Source organism: Psittacula echo (genome assembly GCF_963264785.1).
Source record: "Psittacula echo genome assembly, chromosome: Z".
Taxonomy (NCBI): Eukaryota; Metazoa; Chordata; class Aves; order Psittaciformes; family Psittacidae; genus Psittacula; species Psittacula echo.
In genome coordinates this window covers 28,939,739-28,960,397 of record NC_137742.1, presented here as the reverse complement: position 1 = coordinate 28,960,397, position 20,659 = coordinate 28,939,739, and the positions used below count along the sequence as shown (strand labels likewise).

General features: G+C 40.0%; 1 protein-coding gene across 1 annotated transcript in view; it reads right to left on the bottom strand.

The window, feature by feature from the left end:
* Positions 1-13,388: 13,388 nt before the first annotated feature.
* Positions 13,389-20,659, bottom strand: part of ZNF366 (zinc finger protein 366) — a gene marked incomplete at both ends in the record, with an annotated part of 32,514 nt that continues 25,243 nt past the window's right edge. Inside the window, 2 exons of the mRNA XM_080637746.1 lie at positions 13,389-13,924; positions 16,309-16,483. Of these exons, the coding sequence (XP_080493872.1) occupies positions 13,389-13,924; positions 16,309-16,483 (711 nt within the window). The remainder of the gene's footprint in view (positions 13,925-16,308; positions 16,484-20,659) is intronic.

Below are 20,659 nucleotides of genomic sequence, written 5' to 3'. Positions count from 1 at the left end.
GCACAACCTGGCTCATGTTCAGCTGGGTGTTGACCAACACTCCCAGAAAATGAGTAAAAAGTATGAGTGTGAGAGTACGAGCAGTAAGAGAACACTTTCGCATCAGCTGAAAACTAAAATATAGGCCCTCCATTTCTTTCCTCCTGCTATTCCAAACCTCTCTTTCCCCTTCAGGTAAGGAGCTAAGGAGAGCTTTATACAGACACATGGTTTGTATTGGTGCCTTGGTGTTCTTGTGTGAAACAGGTAGTTCATCTAACTTGTTGTCCTCCAAGATGAACATTGTGCATCAGCTCAGGTAACCATACTAATGAAAACCATTGCAGGCTGAGGTAGCCTTCCTTTAAAAACACGATTAAGAGCTCTGATAAGGGCAGAAAAGGGGAGGAGGAAAGTCATCTCAAATAACTGGTTTAACTGGCAGATGATGAATCTCTCTCTAATAGGTTAGCATTCTTGACAGCAAAATAAATGTAATCAAACTCTGCGCTGGCACCTTGAATTCCAATTTAGATTACCATCTCTGTGGCCCACTTTATTTAGCAAAGATTTCCAGGTCGTACATATGCATATGAATATGGGCTAAGTGATGCTGAAGCACAGCCTTCAGTCAAGACCCATATCTTTACAGGATAGATTTTTTCTTTATCTAGCTCAGCATCTTTGACTGCTTACGCTGCTGCTCAGGCAGAAGAAGGAAGTTCGCGTGTCAGGAAGATTGCTTCCTATTGCAGCATGAATAACCCAACTGGTAGCAAGTTGGCTGTGTGCCATTCAAAATTGAACAGCTAAGTCATACTGGGTCAGGTTTGCACTTTACCAGGGTAATACCGTCCAGTCAGGCACCAACACAGGAGCATTTTCGATTAGTCTGCTTAGCCATAGGAGGAGGCAGAGAAAGCAAAAGGAAGTTTGGCTGTCAGAAACTTTGTTTTATCTTCTGTAAAAGGCCAACTGGCAGCTGATCAGGCATCAAAGTTGAAAGGTCTATTGGCACCTGGTTTAGGTACATCCCTTCCTCAGTTATTGGGCTGAAAGTGTAAGCATCAGGCAGCAGCCTTAACTGACATCTAAAGCTGTTTCCCGTTTCATCTGTGCAGTGGACTACATTGATGTGTAAGGTTTGTGTGCATGTCTTGCCTATGGGCACAAAGCTCTGGTTGATATTGTCATCGCTGGTGGATGAGGTAACCACTTTCTGGCTGGCCCAATCTGCTGCTTGTTAAGTACAGGGAACAGACCTGGGATGCTGCCAACACCTGTTAAAATGGCTCCATGAAGTCCTTTTTACTCTCGTATGTGGTAAAGTGAAAGCCAGTTCTGAAAGTCAATTTGACTTTCCTGTGGATTATGGCTTTAAAATTTACCCTTTTGAAAAAAACCATCCCTCAGATGGTGGAAGACAAGAGAGTTAAAACTGTCATTTAAAGGTGGAGAGTGCAATTGCGTCCACCATAAACTCAAGGCTACTATTACTTTCTTGCACAGTGAACCTTAACATTCACAGAGCAGCATGAAGTTTTGCTCTGTATTTTCATTTGTTCTTATATTACTAACATAACCACCTACCTGCTTCCCACCAGAAGAGAAGATTTGCCAGTGTCATCTACCTACAGGAAAGAATAAAAAACAAGCTAAAGAAAGAAAGAGCAGAAGGGGAAAAAAGGTTGCTTGGAAAAACAGTCTGATGGCGCTTGCTATTCCTTCTTTTACAGATAGTGATGCTATTCCTTCTTTTACAAAGCAGAGCTCCGTAATTACAAAATGAATACATTAATAGGACATTATTCAGGCTCTACATAGAAGGTTAGGAGGTGGATTCTGAGCAGGTGAGGAATGGGTTCAAGCACCTCCATCAACATGGAAACCAAGTGAGCTCACCCACTCAATGAGGGAGATTTGTCAGTGGGAGCAGCAAGGTGGAAAGAGGCAGTCAAGGGGTCTGAAGAGAAGAAGTCTTGCTTCTCCAGTGCTTGGAGGGAAAACTGAGGTTTTGATATGTAACTTTGCTTTAAAGGTGTTGGAAACCTGTAAGGAAAAATGAGAAGAGGAGCATAAGGACTGGTTATCCTTGTCAGATGGCTATTGGAGGCATGATGAGACATGCTTGTGCCCTGCAGAGGTGAAGGACCTCAGAAAATGGAGGTAGGTCTAAGAGCAGGGAGAAGCTAGAAGTGAAATACAGAACTGTGTCTCAGTTATGAGCTTTGGGGCTGTTTTTCGACAGAGCTGGTGACTCCCAAGAGTATTCATGCTCTCCTGAAAGGCATGTTTCTTAAAATAATTCCTGCTGATGCAACAGAGCAGGTCAAAACAAGACCCTGTCTCATTGAGCTTTGTAGGAGAAAGTGTGTGACTCATGGTAGTAGTGACGCACAGATGTAGTGTAGTGTAGTCCCTTTTTGTATGCCTTTTATATCCCTTTCTCCCACCAGTGGGAGGCTGACCCCAGTGCCCCAGCCTGGGTGTGGGCCATTTCGGCAACCCTGGCAGCAGTGGAGCATCTGCTTCAGCCTGGAGCCATTGGGTCAGTTCGAAGCTTCTCACCTTCTAACATTGTGGGGAAAATTCTCACATCTCTTCTGTACAACTGATCTCAATGGCTTGCACCCCACAAGAACAAGCCGGAATGCTTTCGCCCAGTAACCAGTTTGCAAAACATAGTGATCAGGAGGTATCAGCTGAGGAGGTGCCTTGGCTGGAGAGGACAGGAGGTTGGAGATGTGTGGTTGCTCTGATGGCCTTCCCTCTGGGCATACTCCTGCCTAACTGATTCAGAAAGTGGCAGGACGGTCAGTAATGTGAAAGTATATTATAACAAAACCCCTTCATAATAAGGCTTGAAAAGCTAAGTATTTAATTAAATGTCCTTGGAGAATTTCCAGGTTTGAATAGTGTAGGATAGTTTTTTACTTTCTGGGCAATTAGGCCTTGTCTTCATGTTAACATCATGCAGAGACTCAAAAAGAAAGATATCTTAGGGATATTCAATGTATAGGTTAGAAGGTGTTTAATACTGGTAAAATTATTTATTGTGCTGCTTTATGAAGCTATTTTTGGGGGATTATATGAATGGGATGAGACCACCCTTCATATCCTGATTGCCGGATTTTATGGTTGTGTTCTATCCAAAATGTCCTGGGTTCAGCAGTAGCAGTTATTTTTCTCCTTCTTAGTAGCTGGTGCAGCGCTGTGGTTTTTGACTTTCAGCCTGGGAACAGCACTGATAACACCGATGTTTTCAGTTACTGCTCAAATGTTTAGTCTGACCAAGGACTTTCTGAGTCTCATGCTCTGCCAAGGAGGAGAGGAAGCCGGGAGGAAGCAGAGACAGGACACCTGACCCAGGCTAGCCAAAGAGGTATTCCATACCACAGCACATCATGCCCGGGATGTAACTGAGAGTTACCTGGAAGGGCAAGTTCACTGTGGGGTTGGACTAGGTATCGCTCAGTGCTCGGTCGGGCTGGTTATTATCGGTCGGTGGGTGGTATTGTATTCTCTTCCTTGTTATTTCCTTTATCATTATTATTACTATTGGTGGTAGCAGTAGTGATTTGTGTTATACCTTAGTTACTGGACTGTTCTTATCTCAACCCGTGGCAGTTACATTCTTTTGATTCTCCTTCTCATCCCTCCGGGAGCGGAGGGAAGAAGGGAGGGAGGGAGCGAGCGAGACTGCGTGGCTGACAGAGTTTAAACATGACACCAAAGTGATTTTTTTCATGTGTCTTGTTAATGTCGCATATGGAAGTAGCTGCATTATAAATATACTTTTTTAGACTAGATTGCTAATTCATAGGATATGAAGATAAGAGATTAACAGTCTTTTTCCACTATGGGTGAATCTGTATGTTTCCACTGCCTGCTATAACTCACATATTTACTCCATAAGCTGAAGAGTGCAAACCCAGAAACACTGAAATGTTGGCATTTTTTATTAATCTAAAAATGTTTTAATAGAATCATAGAATAGTTAGGGTTGGAAAGGATCTTAAGATCACCTAGTTCCAACCCCCTTGCTGTGGGCAGGGGCATCTCACACTAAACCATGCCACTCAAGGCTCTGTCCAACCTGGCCTTGAACACTGCCAGGGATGGAGCATTCACAACTTCCTTTGGACAACCCATTCCAGTGCCTCACCACCCTCACAGTAAAGAATTTCTTCCTTATATCCAATCTAAACTTCCCCTGTTAAAATTTTAACCCATTACCCCTTGTCCTATCACTACAGTCCCTAATGAAGAGTCCCTCTCCATCATCCTTATAGCCCCCTTTTGGGTACTGGAAGGCTGCTATGAGGTCTCCACGCAGCCTTCTCTTCTCCAGACTGAACAGCCCCAACTTTCTCAGCCTATCTTCATACAGGAGGTGCTCCAGTCCCCTGATCATCCTCATGGCCCTGCTTTGGACTTGTTTCAACAGCTCCATGTCCTTTTTATGTTGAGGACACCAGAACTGCACACAATACTCCAAGTGAGGTCTCATGAGAGCAGAGTAGAGGGGCAGGATCACCTCCTTGGACCTGCTGGGCAGCCCAGGATACAGTTGGCTTTCTGGGCTGCGAGTGCACACTGAAGACAGCTCATGTTCATTTTCTCATCGACCAACACCCCCAAGTCCTTCTCTGCAGGGCTGCTCTGAATCTCTTCTCTGCCCAACCTGTAGCTGTGCCTGGGATTGCTCCGACCCAGGTGTAGGACCTTGCACTTGGCATGGTTAAACTTCATCAGGTTGGCATCAGCCCACCTCACAAGCGTGTCGAGGTCCCTCTGGATGGCATCCCTTCCCTCCGGCGTATCAACCGAACCACACAGCTTGGTGTCATCATCAAACTTGCTGAGGGCGCACTCAATCCCACTGTCCATGTCACCGACAAAGATGTTGAACAAGACCGGTCCCAACACCGATCCCTGAGGGACACCACTCATTATCGGTTTCCAGCTGGACACTGAGCCGTTGACCACAACTCTTTGTGTGTGGCCATCCAGCCAGTTCTTTATCCACCGAGTGGTCCACCCATCAAATTGGTGTCTCTCCAATTTAGAGACAAGGATGTCGTGTGGGACAGTGTCAGACGCTTTGCACAATTCCAGGTAGATGACGTCAACTGCTCCACCCTTGTCCATCAGTTCCCTAGCCCCATCGTAGAAGGCCACCAAATTGGTGAGGCAGGATTTCCCCTTAGTGAAGCCATGCTGGCTGTCACCAACCACCTTGTTGGTTTTCGTGTGCCTTAGCATGCCTTCCAGGAGAATCTGCTCCAAGAGTTTGCCAGGCACAGAGGTGAGACTGACTGGTCTGTAATTCCCTGGGTAATTTGCACCTTGGCTTTGAAGAAAGGACTAGTGTGTCATACTCATGGTGCTGGCTGTTGGAGATAATGCTAAGTGCACCTGGGGTTGTCATTCTCTCTGCTCGTCTGTCACACTGGGATGTTCTTTTTTCTTTGAAACATTTCATAAGAATGGCTCTGCAGCAGTGTTCTCAGAGTAGATCACTCTGGACACTTAGGGTCCCCTGTAGGAAGGTGATCAGTAGTTGTGTAGTAGAGCCCTGAAGAGTGGTCAGAAAAAGTAAAATGGAATCGAAGAAACCTTTTTTTAAAAAAATACAAAATAAGAAAGCAAAATCTTTAGAAAATATTTGCTAGCTTGCCACCATCTGTCAAAAATGCATACAAGTAGTTACTTGCACTTACTCTTCTCAGTATGCATTATAAGATCTAAGCATTTTTTTTCTACATGGAAGCCTAAAAGTGCAGAACTAAAGCCATGGAAAAAAAAAAAATGTGGAAATACATGATTATAAGAAATGGAGGAAGCAGGTCAAGCCATCAGCAAGGTTAATAGACTCCTGCAATTAGACTAATGGAGCAATGGAAATGAAAAATCCTTACATTATCCAACAGGGTATGAGTGTTGTGTGGTTTCATGCTGCACAGGGGTTGGATCTGCTAATATAAATCAGGTAGAAGGACTGCTAACCTCACTGCTGAAACCAGGCATGTTAGTGGATGTCATCATCAGATGCTCATTACTAAAATATGTACAGCTATTCAAAATGTATTTGTCCCATAGCTGCATGTTACAGAAGAGTGGGTGGAACAGGCTACACAATTATGCCTCATCACCTTCAGAGTGAAATTAGGCAGGCTTGCTTAACCTGGATATGATATAATTAGAATGGACTAACTACACTGGAATGGGTGACATTTGCACAAACCTCTCTCATGATCCATTCTGCTGGCTGGCTGTGGGGTGGTTGCCTCCCACGAAGCAATGGTAACACTGGGAACCCCGGATATTCCTGTAGGAAATATTTCAGTGGCATTAATTTTGCTGGTATCTAGTATCAAATCATGTGAAGTCTGCCTCATACAATCCTTTCAGAACTTGCATTGGTTTTAATCCCAGTTTAAAGAAAACTCTCATTAGGAGACAGCTTTTAATTTTTCCCATAAGTAAGAACAGAGATTACTGGCTGAGTAAACTCTCAGGCAGTACATGTGCATTTAGCAGACCTATATCATCTTGGTCCTGTCTGGTTTTGGTGTTGCTCTCACAGACTTCCAAGATAGATTATAGCAGGCACAATCCTGTTTCAATTTTAGTGTAACTTTCTTAGCAGCAAAACTTCACTGTTGTCAGTTTTCATTATATTTATGGCTGGCTGAAGGGTAGATTCTCTCTCTTGTACAAATGTTTTATATACTAATTTTAAAAAGTCATCTTGGTCTATGAAACAAATAAAAAAGATGAAGAGTTAGTGTTTCTAGAAAAGTCACATAGCTTGTAGCAGAAAATGGCACGATATCACTCTGTATTGATAGATATTTCTCTGGGTTTGTATCTGTCACTTAGCTTGCTAAGCGGTATTTCTTTTAGAGATATTTCTGCGGCACCTTATCTGACAAATTTGTACTGTTCCCATCTCTGTTAATTTTATAACAGGTAGAAATACATTCCATGTTTTCACACAACTCCATCATTCTCATTTTATTGCATCCTGTTTTTTAATTGGCTAATTAGTGTCTCAATCATAACCTATTCTTCAACGATTTTCCATTCAGAAGTCTAAGGGTACTTAAGTACTGAAAATAGTACAGTACAAACAGAGAATCCCAGCTCCAAAAATACAAGCCAACATCTTCCTTGGATGTAAATTGACAAAAGCCTGTTAAGCAAAATGCTTACACTATAAGAGATTTTTCAATCCAGGAAGTAATTCACTGTAAGGCAATGGTGTCTGGCTCCTTCCAAACAAAATCGTTTATACAATTGCACTGAATAGACAGTTCTTTTTCAGACAGGGTAAACAGAATGATAGGACACCAGAAGGTTTATTCACAAAATGTCTGTTCTCTGTCCAGCTGTACTTTCTTTGCAGTCTGATCTCTAAGGAAATTTATGCTGTATGATCCAACACACCATCATATCATATCTGAGAACAGCATTAGCAGTGATCCCTATATAGTGTTTCATTTGCAAGTGCTGAAATGACTGACACCCTGCATGTGTTTTTAGATCAGATTTTTGCATCGTGAACCAGTGGGCAAACACATTTAGCTGTATCACACTACACAAGCCATAGAGCAGATTAATGGGACAAATTTGGCAAGAAGTTGTGTATGCAGCCTTATTTCTTAAACTAGAATGTTAATTTGTTGAAAGTCTAACAAATGCAGTTTGACTGTGACTTAATCTACTCAGAGATATCCCATATCATCTGTATGTAACTAGGATTATTTTTTATATAATATTTCACCCCTTTTTGTTGTATTGTTGATATTAGTCTGTCTCCGTGAAAATACTTCAGATATTCTGGGCCTGTTGCCATTTTGCTACAGGCACAGAAAAGCCCTCTGGGAACATCTGAGAGGCTCTCTTTCTCTTCTACTTCATTTCTGCTTGTTTGAAGACGTAAGTGAGCATAGCTCAGTTTTCAAGAAAAATGAAAAAGGAAATTTGTGAAAAGGACCAAGCATGCATTCCTAAATTATTTATTCGTGACTGGCAAAGGTGAATTTTTGAGATTCAGTGATGCTGAGTCACATGGGAATGAACTATGTCACTTCCCACATATGCTCCTTCTCCTCATGTAGAGGTAGCTTATAATCTTCATAGTTGTTTTTACCTGTGACCGAAACAGAAGGGAAAATAAGAAAGTAAGAAAACAGAAATGCAAAAAAACCTTATTTCTGTTTCTTTTAGCCTCTTACATGTATTTCTAGTGTTTGTATAAGCCTTCTTGCACTTTTAAAGGTATGTAACTTTGAGAATCAGAATATATCTATTTTCATTATTGCTTTAGTGATATTATATCCAACATTCCAGTTGCTTTCTCTTGGTGCTCAGAAACAGATTAAAATGTTCTCTGTAAAGTCTGATGATGCCAAATCCATCAAGTTTTCATTAAACCAAACAAATTCAAGAGTTTAATTATCACTTAAAGTGATGAATTCCACTACAAAAAGAAACTTTGAGCCTCCAAATTCAGAATCTTTTGCTTATTCCTCAAGTTATAAAGGTGTATCTACTTTCTTAACTTCAGTCTTATAATACGTCTGGTTGTTTTTTCCTCTCTTTTTACGTGGTGCAGATCTTTGAAATACCTTTAAGATAAGGATTACGTCTTTGATTTTTAGCTGGTATAAGGCCACATTAACAACTACCATAATCATCTCAGAGCATTTTTATGTCCTCCCTGCAGTCTGTCATAATAAAGTGATCTCTCTACCTCAAAGGATCTGGCAGCTGTTCTGCTCTTGTCTTCGAGGCTTCCCTTTACAAGGACCACTCTTCAGCAGTGCTGAGTGAGACATGACCTTCTCAGACCAGCCCCATACATTTACTATATAAAATAGCTAGAGTTCCAAAAACTTCAGATCCATTTCAATACAAAGCACAGCAGCTTCTCCAGTACATATTTATTTGCTTAAATTAATACAATACCTCATACATGCTTTTACTATTGAGATATAAAGCCAGAAGCTGAGTATTCACAGATATTTGGTCTATTTTTTGAGCTGGGGCTTTGAATAGGAACACAACATTCTACACAAAATAAATATATATAACTTTATTTGCAAAATCTGTTAGAGGTACAAAATGTTAGCTCTGTTACATCTTGTTCAGCTAAGCAGACATGACATTTTCAAAACTGTTAATAATTATTAAAAACTTCTTGGAACAATAAATACAGTACTTATATTACTTCTTAACTGTACACTCATAATAGCAGAGTCCAGCAGCACCGTATGAAGACAGAAATAGGAGAGTAGCTAGTAGATCAACAGAGAGTTGTAAAAAGGTGGGTGCAGTAGCATTACCTGGTCTTCCCAGCACCTTGTTTTACAGGACGCAATATAGGATAAACTTCTATTATAATATTGTGGTTTATCCTTTGAGCTGCTAAACACAGAACACCTGTCTTTGCGTTTACAGGCTGGAGGCTGTCCTCAACCAGGAAGAACTCAGGTTAACAAGGAGATGGCTGAGATCTGGCAGCCAGACACAAACCAGTTTGTTTCGTGGTTACCTGCAACTTCACTTTCCTGGTAAATACATTGTCTTTCTTCACCCAGTTTTTGACTTTTCATCCACATGTGCTCTGTTTTATACAGTGTCTTGCAGAATTCTCCCTGCTGACCTTAACAGCAGACAAGCCTCTAATATAATAAACCACCTGCATTCACTTGCCCATACTCATTATGATGTGGCCAATTTGCCTGTCCTCAACATGGCTTCTTGAAGCATCTCATTTTATATGAGTTTGGAAAGCATCTTGGTTGTATGAGGTTGTGGCCACTCTTATTTGCTCTGGTGCTCTTCAAGAGGATGGAATTAGGCTTCTTACAATAATACACAGAAAGAGTATGGATGTGATTTAATACAAAGGTGGTAAAGATTAGGCTTTAATTTTATGTGTTACCACAAGCTGAACACCCAAATAGCAGAGAAGAGTCAAGCAAATACCTTTTATCTACAACACAGCAAGAAGAAGGTAGATAGATTAGGAAGGAGGAAAAAGAAAACATAAATATATCCCCTAAGGTCCAGGACACAGTACTTCTGAACCTCTGTTCAAAGCATAACAAGGAAGCTAATCTCTCGAAAATTAGAAATGGGAAATAACTTCATTATGAGAGCAGATTTCTATAAAGCATTTTCAAAGCTATTAAAAAGCAAAGGCTGTTACTGTCTGTTCCCAAAATGGTGCCAATGTAAATAGCGTGAAAATAACTTATGTTTGAAAAGCAAGGTGCTTCACAATGAAGACTGTTATTTCACTTTTAATTTGTCCTTTGGGGCCTCTTTTAACAAGTGTCTTAGACCCAGCTGCATTATGTTCTGCAGTAAGGAGGACTATCATCTCCTAACCTTTTTGCTTAGGTCACTTGGCACTGTCTCCTTATCTTAGTAATAGTTTTGTTTGTAATTCCTCTGACTGGTGACTTAATGGCTTTAGATGAGTTCTTTACTACTCTAACATGAATTAGCCTTGGGTGTTTGTGAATTAGTTTTGTGTGACTATGTGACTGGGCACAGTCTCAAGGATTTATTGTAATGGAATATTCTCTGCTTTCTAGGAAGAATGAAAGAAAATGAATTCACATTACAAATTACTCCCAAATAGCATTGCCATTCTGGGGGTCTCTACTCCTTTCCACCTGTCTGTATGGGGCTGGCAGTTGCTTTTGCTCCAATAAGAAACAGGATTGTAGAAGTGGGTAATTTGGCTGCAGTGACAATGTGGCTGAAAATGTTTGGGTTTAGAGACAATCCAGACAATCCAGAACTGTTCGCAGTGATTTTCTTTCCTAAGGACATGTCTGGCACTTTCACCTATGAAGTCTGTAAGGAAACTCTGAATTGTACACATACTTCCAGCAGACATCAGGTTTGTGGTTATGCTATCTACTGGGAGCTGAGCTCTGCTGAAAAAGTTTCCTCTGCTCTGTTCACCTGGAGTGCTTTTGGTATGTAACATTTGTTTCCTTCATCATAGGGTTGGTCTAGCTGTGCCATAACACTCTCCAACACAGACAACAGAGCTTTACAGTGCAAAGGCTGCATGCCTTTTCCTACCACAAAAGTGAAGGGAATTGCTAAGTTCATTTGCATGCTCACCATTCTAGAAATTGCAACCAGGTTCCTGATTCTTTGCTTATTATAGGAGCTAATATGCCTGCAAAGGTGGAGTGGACTGATCTTGGATCATGAATATATGGAAACTACTTTGAGAGAGACATTTCTAAGAGTCAGAGGCTCCCAGATCTTGGCTGTACACACTCTCAAATAGGAGCTTTTGTCTGACAGAGACAAGATATTGCCAAGAAGGTAACCAAAGGACTTGTTCCTATTTCTATCAGACAGTCTCCTAAACCATGCTGAATTTCTACCTGATCATTTCCCCTCTACTCTGAAAATGTTCTGATCCTTCTGCTTGACCACAGTGTCTTCCTGAAAGGAAGATGGCTTCTTTTCCAAGAGGAGTTATAAGCAGTGGAAGCAAGTAAGTTAAATGTGTATGATAAAACAATTAATCACTGAAAACATATGGATATGCATCTCTGAAATATACCTTATTTTGAAATATATTAATTCTAGGCCTAGTGTGACCTACATTTCACTTCAATTTGGCATACCCTGTATGCCAGCTGTAGAGTTCATTACATTTTAGAAGACTCACCTGTGTGATCTTTTATCAACAGCTTTTCTGCTCTTCAGAATCTTTATTATATTGTGTTTGAGCCATGAAAATTGAAACTGCCTTCTGCAACCTCAGACTACACAAACCCAGTTTTATATGATCATTAAGGGCTGCTGCCCTGTGGACACTGATTAACTGGTAGGTATCAGAATCATCAGTTCTGAAAGGTGAGTGGTTTCTAATAATGGCAGAGAGTTGCAGCTACATGACTTTAGCCTTAGGAAGCCATAAGTCTATGATTATATTTAATTATAACTTGCTATGTATTAAGCATGATAGCAAGGTAATTCAAATCAAGACCTTGGCAGGTAAGTGAAGAAGGCAATCATATTTGGATAAGATGTACCATATATATAGATTTAAACCATTTGAGTGGGAATGTCAGAATGACATAGGACTTAATTAAATGACTTATTAAATCTTTATTTCGTTATAAGCAATAGGATGGAGTGGGGCTGTTTGTAGTCTGCTTTAAAGATGCAGGAATCAACGGGCTAATCAAATTATTCATGCAATTAATGGAATGTGCTTAATGGAATTGTGGTTTCTTAGCATCTGCTATAAGAATCAAAAGAATGAAAAGTTGTGAATGACTCAGTAAAAACAGCATGAGTGTAATTGTTCTGAAAGGCCTGGAGGTTACTGGTCAAACCATGTTGATAAAGGAAAAATTTCTGACTTGGTAAAGAGGAAATACAAAACCAATTTCCTCTGTAATGTGCTGCTTGCCCTATAAGGGCTCTTTTTTGCCGTATCTTCTAAAATAAAATCTGCTCAGACCTGTGTATTTCAAAGTCAGCCTTGCTAGCCAAGACAAACTGAGGAGGTAAATGGCAAAATCGCATCATTTTTTCAATTAAATTACTCATATTGCTTTATGTGTAATTACAGCAAAACTTGCAAATGCTACATGCTGCTGCTGTTCATTATATGTTGGTCTGAGCAAACAGTAGAACAACATGTCAGCACAGTTCATGCTACTTCCCTTGAAGAACTGATGAATACTCCCATACTGACTGAAACATAACAAAGCACAAACATTACTTGTGCCAGAGGAAAAGCTTCTATGACTGTAATAAATTCCAGTCCTTACAGAGCTGCCCTTCACCATATCACAAAACATTACTATTTCTTCTTATTTTCTTTCCCATTTCTCGTCGTAAGTGGTTGAACTGTCAACTAGATGAAAGTATTTGGACTGTGTTAGTTCTGAGAATGACAACACTTTTGTGTGCATCATGTTTAACAGTACTCTTACTTACACTGTGAAATAACACTGAGATTTTTTTTTTCCGAAATTTATAGTTAGAATTCTTCATATGTTTAGTCAGATAACACATCAAATGCTAGAATATGTTGCTTTTTGATAACTAGAAAATTGCATATGTCTCTACCATCCCAGATAAAGGAAAAATAAACTTCTTTACCTACCCCATTGTCTGATTAAACATAAATGGGTAAGTATTAAAAAGTTATTTTTCCATGTCTATTGCATTTCTTTGTGACCTTGAACTGCTTTATATTTTTAATATATGTGTTTTACCTTAAATTATTTTTATTCATTGGCTTGTTTGTTTCTAAAGACTACTACAAAATTCCAGGCTTTGGCAAATTACAGTTCATGTTAAAAGCTATCTAGTTCCCATTTTCCAGATTTTTTTAAATGTCCGTTTTAAATGCCTATAAGCATTGTTTGTTTTTCAACTTTTCTTTCCAGCAATTCTTTCAAGCTCTTGTTTCTGTGCTTGAAATACAAGTAATCAGAGAGAGAGTGGCCAAGCCTGGCCTTTTCAAAGGATCTAAAGCTGAGATGCTCTTTGTTGTTTGCAAGGTCTCTCTCTCCTTGGCTCTCCTGTTTGTCTGAGCTTCCTATTCTATTCTCCAGTCGTCTCTCACTTTGCAATTCTTCTTTCTCATTGCAGTAGGACTCTCTGAAGTCCTTCATCATGCACTCAGGTTTGCCAGACAGATCCTGAGCCGTGTACAGCTTATTGTCATCCTGGTGATACATGGCAGGGGTGTATCTCTCTGCCTCATAGCAGTTGTCTTCCTCTTCTTCCTGGCATGAGCTTCCCTTGGCACTCTCGCCATCTGAATGAAATGAGATTCCTTTCCCTTGGCTTTTCTGGGAAAGATCAAAGGGCTCTTCCTGTTCCAAGCTTCTTAAGACATTTGTCTGTGACAGAGCAATTCTTCCTCTTCCAAAACCTTGTAGTGGTTTGAGGGAGGAGAAAAGGAACAATTTATATATAGAAAATTTTACGTGATACATGGTTAAAAAAACAGAATGTGAGGTGGCCTCGTATTTCATATTTTACCTTTGTTTTCCATTCAGCTGTCTCCAAGTACTTTACTGTTTATGTCTCATGACATCTCCTTTGAGACAGTGTTAAAGAAGTACTATTGTATACACTTCACAGCCAGGTCAGGACACAGAAAACATTGTGCTGGACATGCCAGACACTGGGTTAGGGAGCTAGGGATAAAAGTGAAGTGGCCTGGCGTCTTTTAACTATTTTTGCCAGTGTACATTCCCTCTTCCTTCTTATTTTTTTAGAAGTGAAAACTTTGATCTAAAGCATCACACACCATGACCAAAGCCCCAGGTTTTGTACATTTTGGTTTTTGGTTGTTTTTTTTTTTTTCCCTAGAGGGTTGGAAGAGATTAAAAACATTTTCATGTGATTGTTCTCTAGACACTTCAGTTCAAAGTTACTAATTCAAAATGAAATGACAATCAAGTCTCAGCAGCCTACAACCTTCACTCTCCTTAGTTTTTCCTCTTTCATCCACTGAGAAGCCATTCATGCCACTGAAAAAGCTCTGTGCAATAGGTAGTGCTTTAGCTTGAGGAAATAATTTTGAACAAATGATGATTTTGAGCAGTGCAGTGTAAGTCTGAGCATAGTCCTGGATCTGATTTATCTCAGTATTTGTCAGCATCTCCTACCTTGCTGGAAATCCAGGCATTACATAGGAGGTAATGGAGAGATCCTAGGAGATCCATGGACTCAAATACACTCTGAGCATTGAGAAGTACTGAAGAAGATTCAGACATTGCAGGCATAGTCCATTTTAATTAATAGAATAATGACAGTACTAGGGTGAAGATTTCACCTAATAGCAAGTATCTATGAAAGCTTCTATTTTATTTGCTTTAGTTTGGTTTGTTTTTTTTTTCCCTTAGTAATTGATCTATGCAGCCTCATTAGATACAGCTGCTAATTTGCAACAGTTTGTATTTGTTAAAATGACTCATGAGGAGGTGGCAACCCTTACAAATTGCCTGGTGTCTGACAGCCTCAAGGGCTGAAAAATCTCTGTACACTAAAAAGCTCTTAGGCTGTCTTCAATTACAAGTAATTGCATAACCAGCATGGTGCTGTGGGAGATTTACAGGAAAAAAAAATAGCCATTTATTTCATTACCTGTTGGGAATTTTGTAAATTTTTATGCCAAATGTAGTTAGAGTGTGTGTTTTACGTATGTGTTAAACTGCCTTGAAGGTTTAATTTGAGGAACACCAAAAAATCTTACACATGAAAGAATTATTTATCCAGAAAGTCTTAAGACACAAAATATCTTGGATACTGAAACTTTTGAAACTATCTTCCCTAATTCCTCACTTCCCTGGGTAGTCAAAAATCCATGTCTCCTCTTATCCATGTTTCTTTGCAAACTGGCTCTTGGGCCTTTGGTAACATCAGCTATGTCAATATGGTACAGAATAGCCAAGGCTTCTGGACATAGGGCTTTCAGGCTGCCATTCCAGACTGGAATTCAATAAGCAGTGAGCAAGACCCATGGAATGCTCTACCTTTTTTGTTCGTGTCAGTTTTGAAAGAATTTATGATGTATCTCAAACAAAAGAGAAAAAACAAACTCCTACGCAGGTATGAGTGGGGGAAAATGTCTGCTTGTCCATAGCTGCTAGGCTGTGGTCTGTCAACCTCTAGGAATCAGGTCCCTTGCAACTGTAACATTTATTCAAAAATAATGGAACTACACCCTCAGTCAGGAAGATTATGTCATCCAATCATTCCACTGCCCAACTACATTCACCACAGCCTCGCCAAGCCCAAATCTCCACTAGCTCACTCCCATTTGTATCTCAGAGTACCTACCTGCTGGGAGAAACTTTGTGGTGCTGCGGATATTACACCTTGTCACAGCAATGGATGGGAAGGCCTGGGCTTAATTACAAGAACATTTGGTATGGCTTGATAAATCTTCTACACTCATACTACTGAATGTATTCTCCCTAACACCTGACAACAGCAACTAAGTACGCTAAAATTATTTCTTTTCTGCTTATAAATGCTGTTGCATTTTGTCTCCATCTATTCCTCCATCTCAGTCTGTACCTGTGCGTTATCAGATATCTAGTCTGAAAGATCTCCAAGACAAGGGTCACTGCCCTGGGGATCTCTGATCTGTACCACTGAAGTGACACAAATAGTTAATAACAACCTCCAAGGCTTATGGGATTCAATCTCTTCCAATCACATTGGATCTGTGGTACAAAGCCCATTTGGGTTTACAGATATGCATCTTCAAATCTCTCAGAGAATAGCCTTGCTGAAAAATGTTACCTTGAGAATGAAATCCTCGTTCCATAACCCCATGTTTGACTTTCATGTGCCTGGTTAGGTTCCCCTTCAAGGTGAATTTGCTGGGACAGTAGAGGCACTTGAAAGGCTTACTGTCCGAGTGCAAGTGCATGTGTCCCATTAAATTGTGCATTCTGTTAAATTCTTTTCCACAAAGCTGCAAAAAAAAAAAAAAAAATTAAAATTATTAGTACAAGCGGGTACAAGCAGAACATTTTGGAAGGAAATAGGACCTATTCTTCTCAACTTGAGCCCTGGCAGCTTCTGGCTGCAATTTGTTTTTCAAAGATACGGACAAAAAACCAGTGGACGGGAATATGCAGTTGAGTCTGATCTACCTAGGGCGCTGCTGTCATATTTTAAATTTGGTGAGTAGGACACGCAGTCAAGGGTTCTCCAAAAAACAGGGAATGTTCTTGTAAGGAGGTAAGAGGCCTAAGTGTGTAACCTGGAAGGCTCTTAATTTTAATGAAATGCAAAGTATAACTTTCTGCCCTGGTGAATCATTTTGTTTGCAATTTATAAATCTACCCTTTAAGCAAGAACAACATCAGACAGAGATAGAGATACAAAATAAAACTAATGAAAGGTTTCTGTGAAACAGTCAAGCAGAGTATTCTCGTTAAGTCAAAATAAAATGGCTGCACATTTTGCTTAAACTAGAAAAAGCGATTCTTTTCTTTTTTCTTTTTTTACTCCCCCATTTTTCTCTGATCCTCTTATCTTCTGTTTACCAACTTCTGTGTTTCGGTCTCTCTGGTGAGTAAGCTGGAATTTAAACAGTCATGGGGCTGCAAGAATGACTCAGCTTTTCCTGAAGCATGCTCAACAAGCCATTGATCGTGCAAGTTTCCTTTTGATGAAACAGTAAGGGGGATTTTTTTTTCATTGTTATTGTTTATCTAGATGGATCCTTTTGTAATCCAGTTCCTTATGAGTCAAAGGTATTCTCAAGACATGAGAGTTTGAAATCACTATTACAAGCTTCTAGTCTTACTTGTCTTCTGGTCTTTCCTTATTAGGATTTATCATTTCATTCACATTCAAGTGACTGTTTCCATCCTCTGCAAACTTTGGTGTTTGCTTTCTGCTTCAGGTCCTTTCTTAGGAATAGTTTTACAATCAGATTTTTTTTTTTTACAATCTTTATTGCTATATGAACCAGAATCACCATTACTGAGTAAAAGAAACTTCTATCAAGCAGCGTACTCATTAAGGAGAAAATTACTAAAAAACAATTATTGAGATTCCACCAAAATTTTGGTCTAATCTGAATTCCGATTTGATTTATTTAGATAGTACAGAAGGTCTGTTACGGTACTTTTTGATTCAATTCACAAAGCCATTTCCTGGAATATGTGGATGAAATGTAGATAGTGGAATGATCCTTGGTGAAATAGTACTGTATCTTTTGTATTTTAAACCATTTCTTGAGGGGAAAATGGAAGCATTTCATTAATACAGAAATTTACAGGGGTATTGTTTTCAAATAAAAGCTTGGGCTGAGTCAGTGCTGCAAAAAGAGAGTTTGGAAATATTCACTTGCTTTCAAAAAGCTATTTGCTTCAGCTGCGTAAGTCCTCTTCCATGACTTGCTCTCTGCGATTTTGCTAAAATTAATATTCTGACAATTAAATTTATCAGCACAATGTTCACCAAGATGGGGAGCTGGGGTGGGGGAAGCCACTGAAAATGAGTCATTAATCAGTAAAACTAAAATCTCTAATTTCAAGGGTCATCCATCCACTTAGGAAAGAGGACTGTCTCTTTGAGTTTGAGTGAAGTTAATATGCTGGATGACTTGTATTCAGGGAAATGAATGCACAAAAAACCCCCAAAACCACTCTGAAAGTGATGGGGGAAACAAACAGAAGCAGCACTGATGAGCACAGAAAATTTGCAAGGAAGAATAGCAGCTGATTATTTCTTAACAGCTGCTGGAATGACCTATGTCAATGTTTCTCAGGCTACAAGAATGCCAATAATAATACGCCTTAGCAGAAGGCTTCTAGTTATCTGCTTGTGTTGTGGCTGACCTGTGTTCTCACCAGCTTTTGCTTCTGACAGTTAGGTCTTTACTTCTCTGTCTAAACTGGTAATCAGGAAAATAAGGTTGATCAGGTGCTATATCTTTATGAGGTATTGATTATTGACATGGGTCTAGTAGAAGCCTTTGTTTGTTGTTGTTTTGTTGTGTTGTTTGTTGTTTTTTTTTCAAGGCAATATTTATTTATCTCCATAATGAAAAGACAGGGACTAAAATTTTGTGTTTCTGAATAAATGGGGTAGGTTTTCTGTTTTTCAATGTCATGCACAGTCTTAGGGACGTGTAATGTGTTCTTGTCCTGAAATCTCCCCTGAAAACATGAGGAAATGGTACTACAGTGAAGAGGTGTGGCAGGAAAATGAAAGAAATGCAGATATTAAAATTGTTTTTCGGAATGATTGCTCTGTGTGGCATTGTCTCTGGATAACCCATACATTTCGAAAGGCACATAATGACTTTCAGATGAGAGTTCATGATCCAGAGGATGAGGGGAGCAGGTTTTGGGCTCATATGCTGGAAGACAGTGACCTAGAGCTAGCTGGGTTTCACAGTTAGTGCTTAAACAACAGCCTGAGCCTGCAGATCAAACCAGGAAGGTGTACAAGATTTTCTTTCTCTGTGGAAGGGCAGGGTTGTGAACACTGATCAGGGCCCTGAGCCAGTTGCATGAGAGGGAGCTCCAGCAGAACTCTTCACAGAGCACCTTAGCACTGAAGGGGAATCAAAGCTTTTGCAAGAGATCTTGAGATAGCAGGAACAATATGGTTTACTTGTGGACCTTTTGTTAGGCTGTCTATGTTAGACAAAGTAAAATTCAAGCCCTGAAGAGAAGGACCTCAGCTGCAAGTCTGCTGAACACACTTCGCTGCACTGGCTGGTGAAATGGACTGAAGTAATTTAGGTCAACGCTAGATTTTGTCTTCCTAAGTCACCACTTGAAGTATCACTTTTCTAGATTTGTCAGTCTGTTTTGTTTCTTCCAAAGTACTTACCTCTCACATTTCCTTTGGCTTTGACTCCTGATCTAAACCCATGATTTTAGATGGGGAAAAAAGTGGAGGTCAAAACATTTGCTGCAAAGTGTATTTGGCTGGGCTGGAGAAAACTTCATTACATTCTTTATTGGAGGTCTAAAATATTGTCGACTTCAGCACTAAAAGCAATGGTAAGTTTCACAGAAGCTTCCTCTACAAATCAGAATTAGCACTATTGCACCAGTTGGTGCAACTCCTTCAGAACTCTTCAGTGGTTTTGGGTGGAGGGGGTTATTTTTCTTTTAAACAGAAATTAAAAAGGCAGCATGGGCTCAGGCCTTTAAACACTAGAGAGAAGTTCAGTCTTCAGAGAAAAATCAGACATGGATCCTGGCTGCAGCTGGATGAGGAAACAGAAGGGACAACTATTTGCTACTCCCTCACTTCAGATAGTCTGTGCTTAGCTGTGATTAAACACATAGGAAAGCCTCATGTTTTCTTTTGCTGTGAGAAAAAGGTAAAGAAAACCATTGCATGTGGTGAAGTAGAAAGGCTACTGGCTGTGCTCTCTTTCCTCTACATTCTTCTTCTTTTTTTTTTTTTTTTTTTTTTTTCTTCATAAGAAGGGTGTTCCTTTCCTCAAAGAGAGAGGGAGAGGGAGAAAGACTGTAAACTGTCCAAAAGGACCGTGAGAAAACAGGAAGCTTTGAAAAGTACAAGAGAAAGCAAGATGAAATCTATTTGCAGGCGGTTCCCTGGGGACATGTGAGCCATTGTTAAAGCAGGCTGTTCATACAGCTATATCCTTCCTTCTGCTGAGGAGGAGCTTGGTGCCAAAAGGCTGCTATCTGGTCATTGCCTTAACCCTCTGAATACCAGCCAGAATACTTGCCTAAGTCTTTCAAGGGCCCTACCAGAGAACCAAGGGATGTTCCTAACACAAAAGAACAAATCCTGATTCTTGATTCTCCCTTTGTTTGTTACAACCTACATTCTCTTCAGGGGCATCCCTGCAGCCATGGGAGAAACTGGTTTACTGTGCTTACTTGTTTCTTTCCTCCTAGGAACACTGGGTGGGGACAGAGAAGTGAAAAAATAAGAAAAACAGGTGTTCCTGGTGGTACTCCAGTTCCCTGTTCAAGCTATTGCCATCTCCAAGTACAAATAGTCTGTCATTATCAAACCCTAAGCTGGACACAAACTTCCAGCTAATCTGCACATACTAAAAAATAATGTGGGTTCAGATACTGCATCAGGACAGTTGGTCAAACAATTGAGTTTCTTTTCTGAAATTTGAGGGATCAGATGAGGA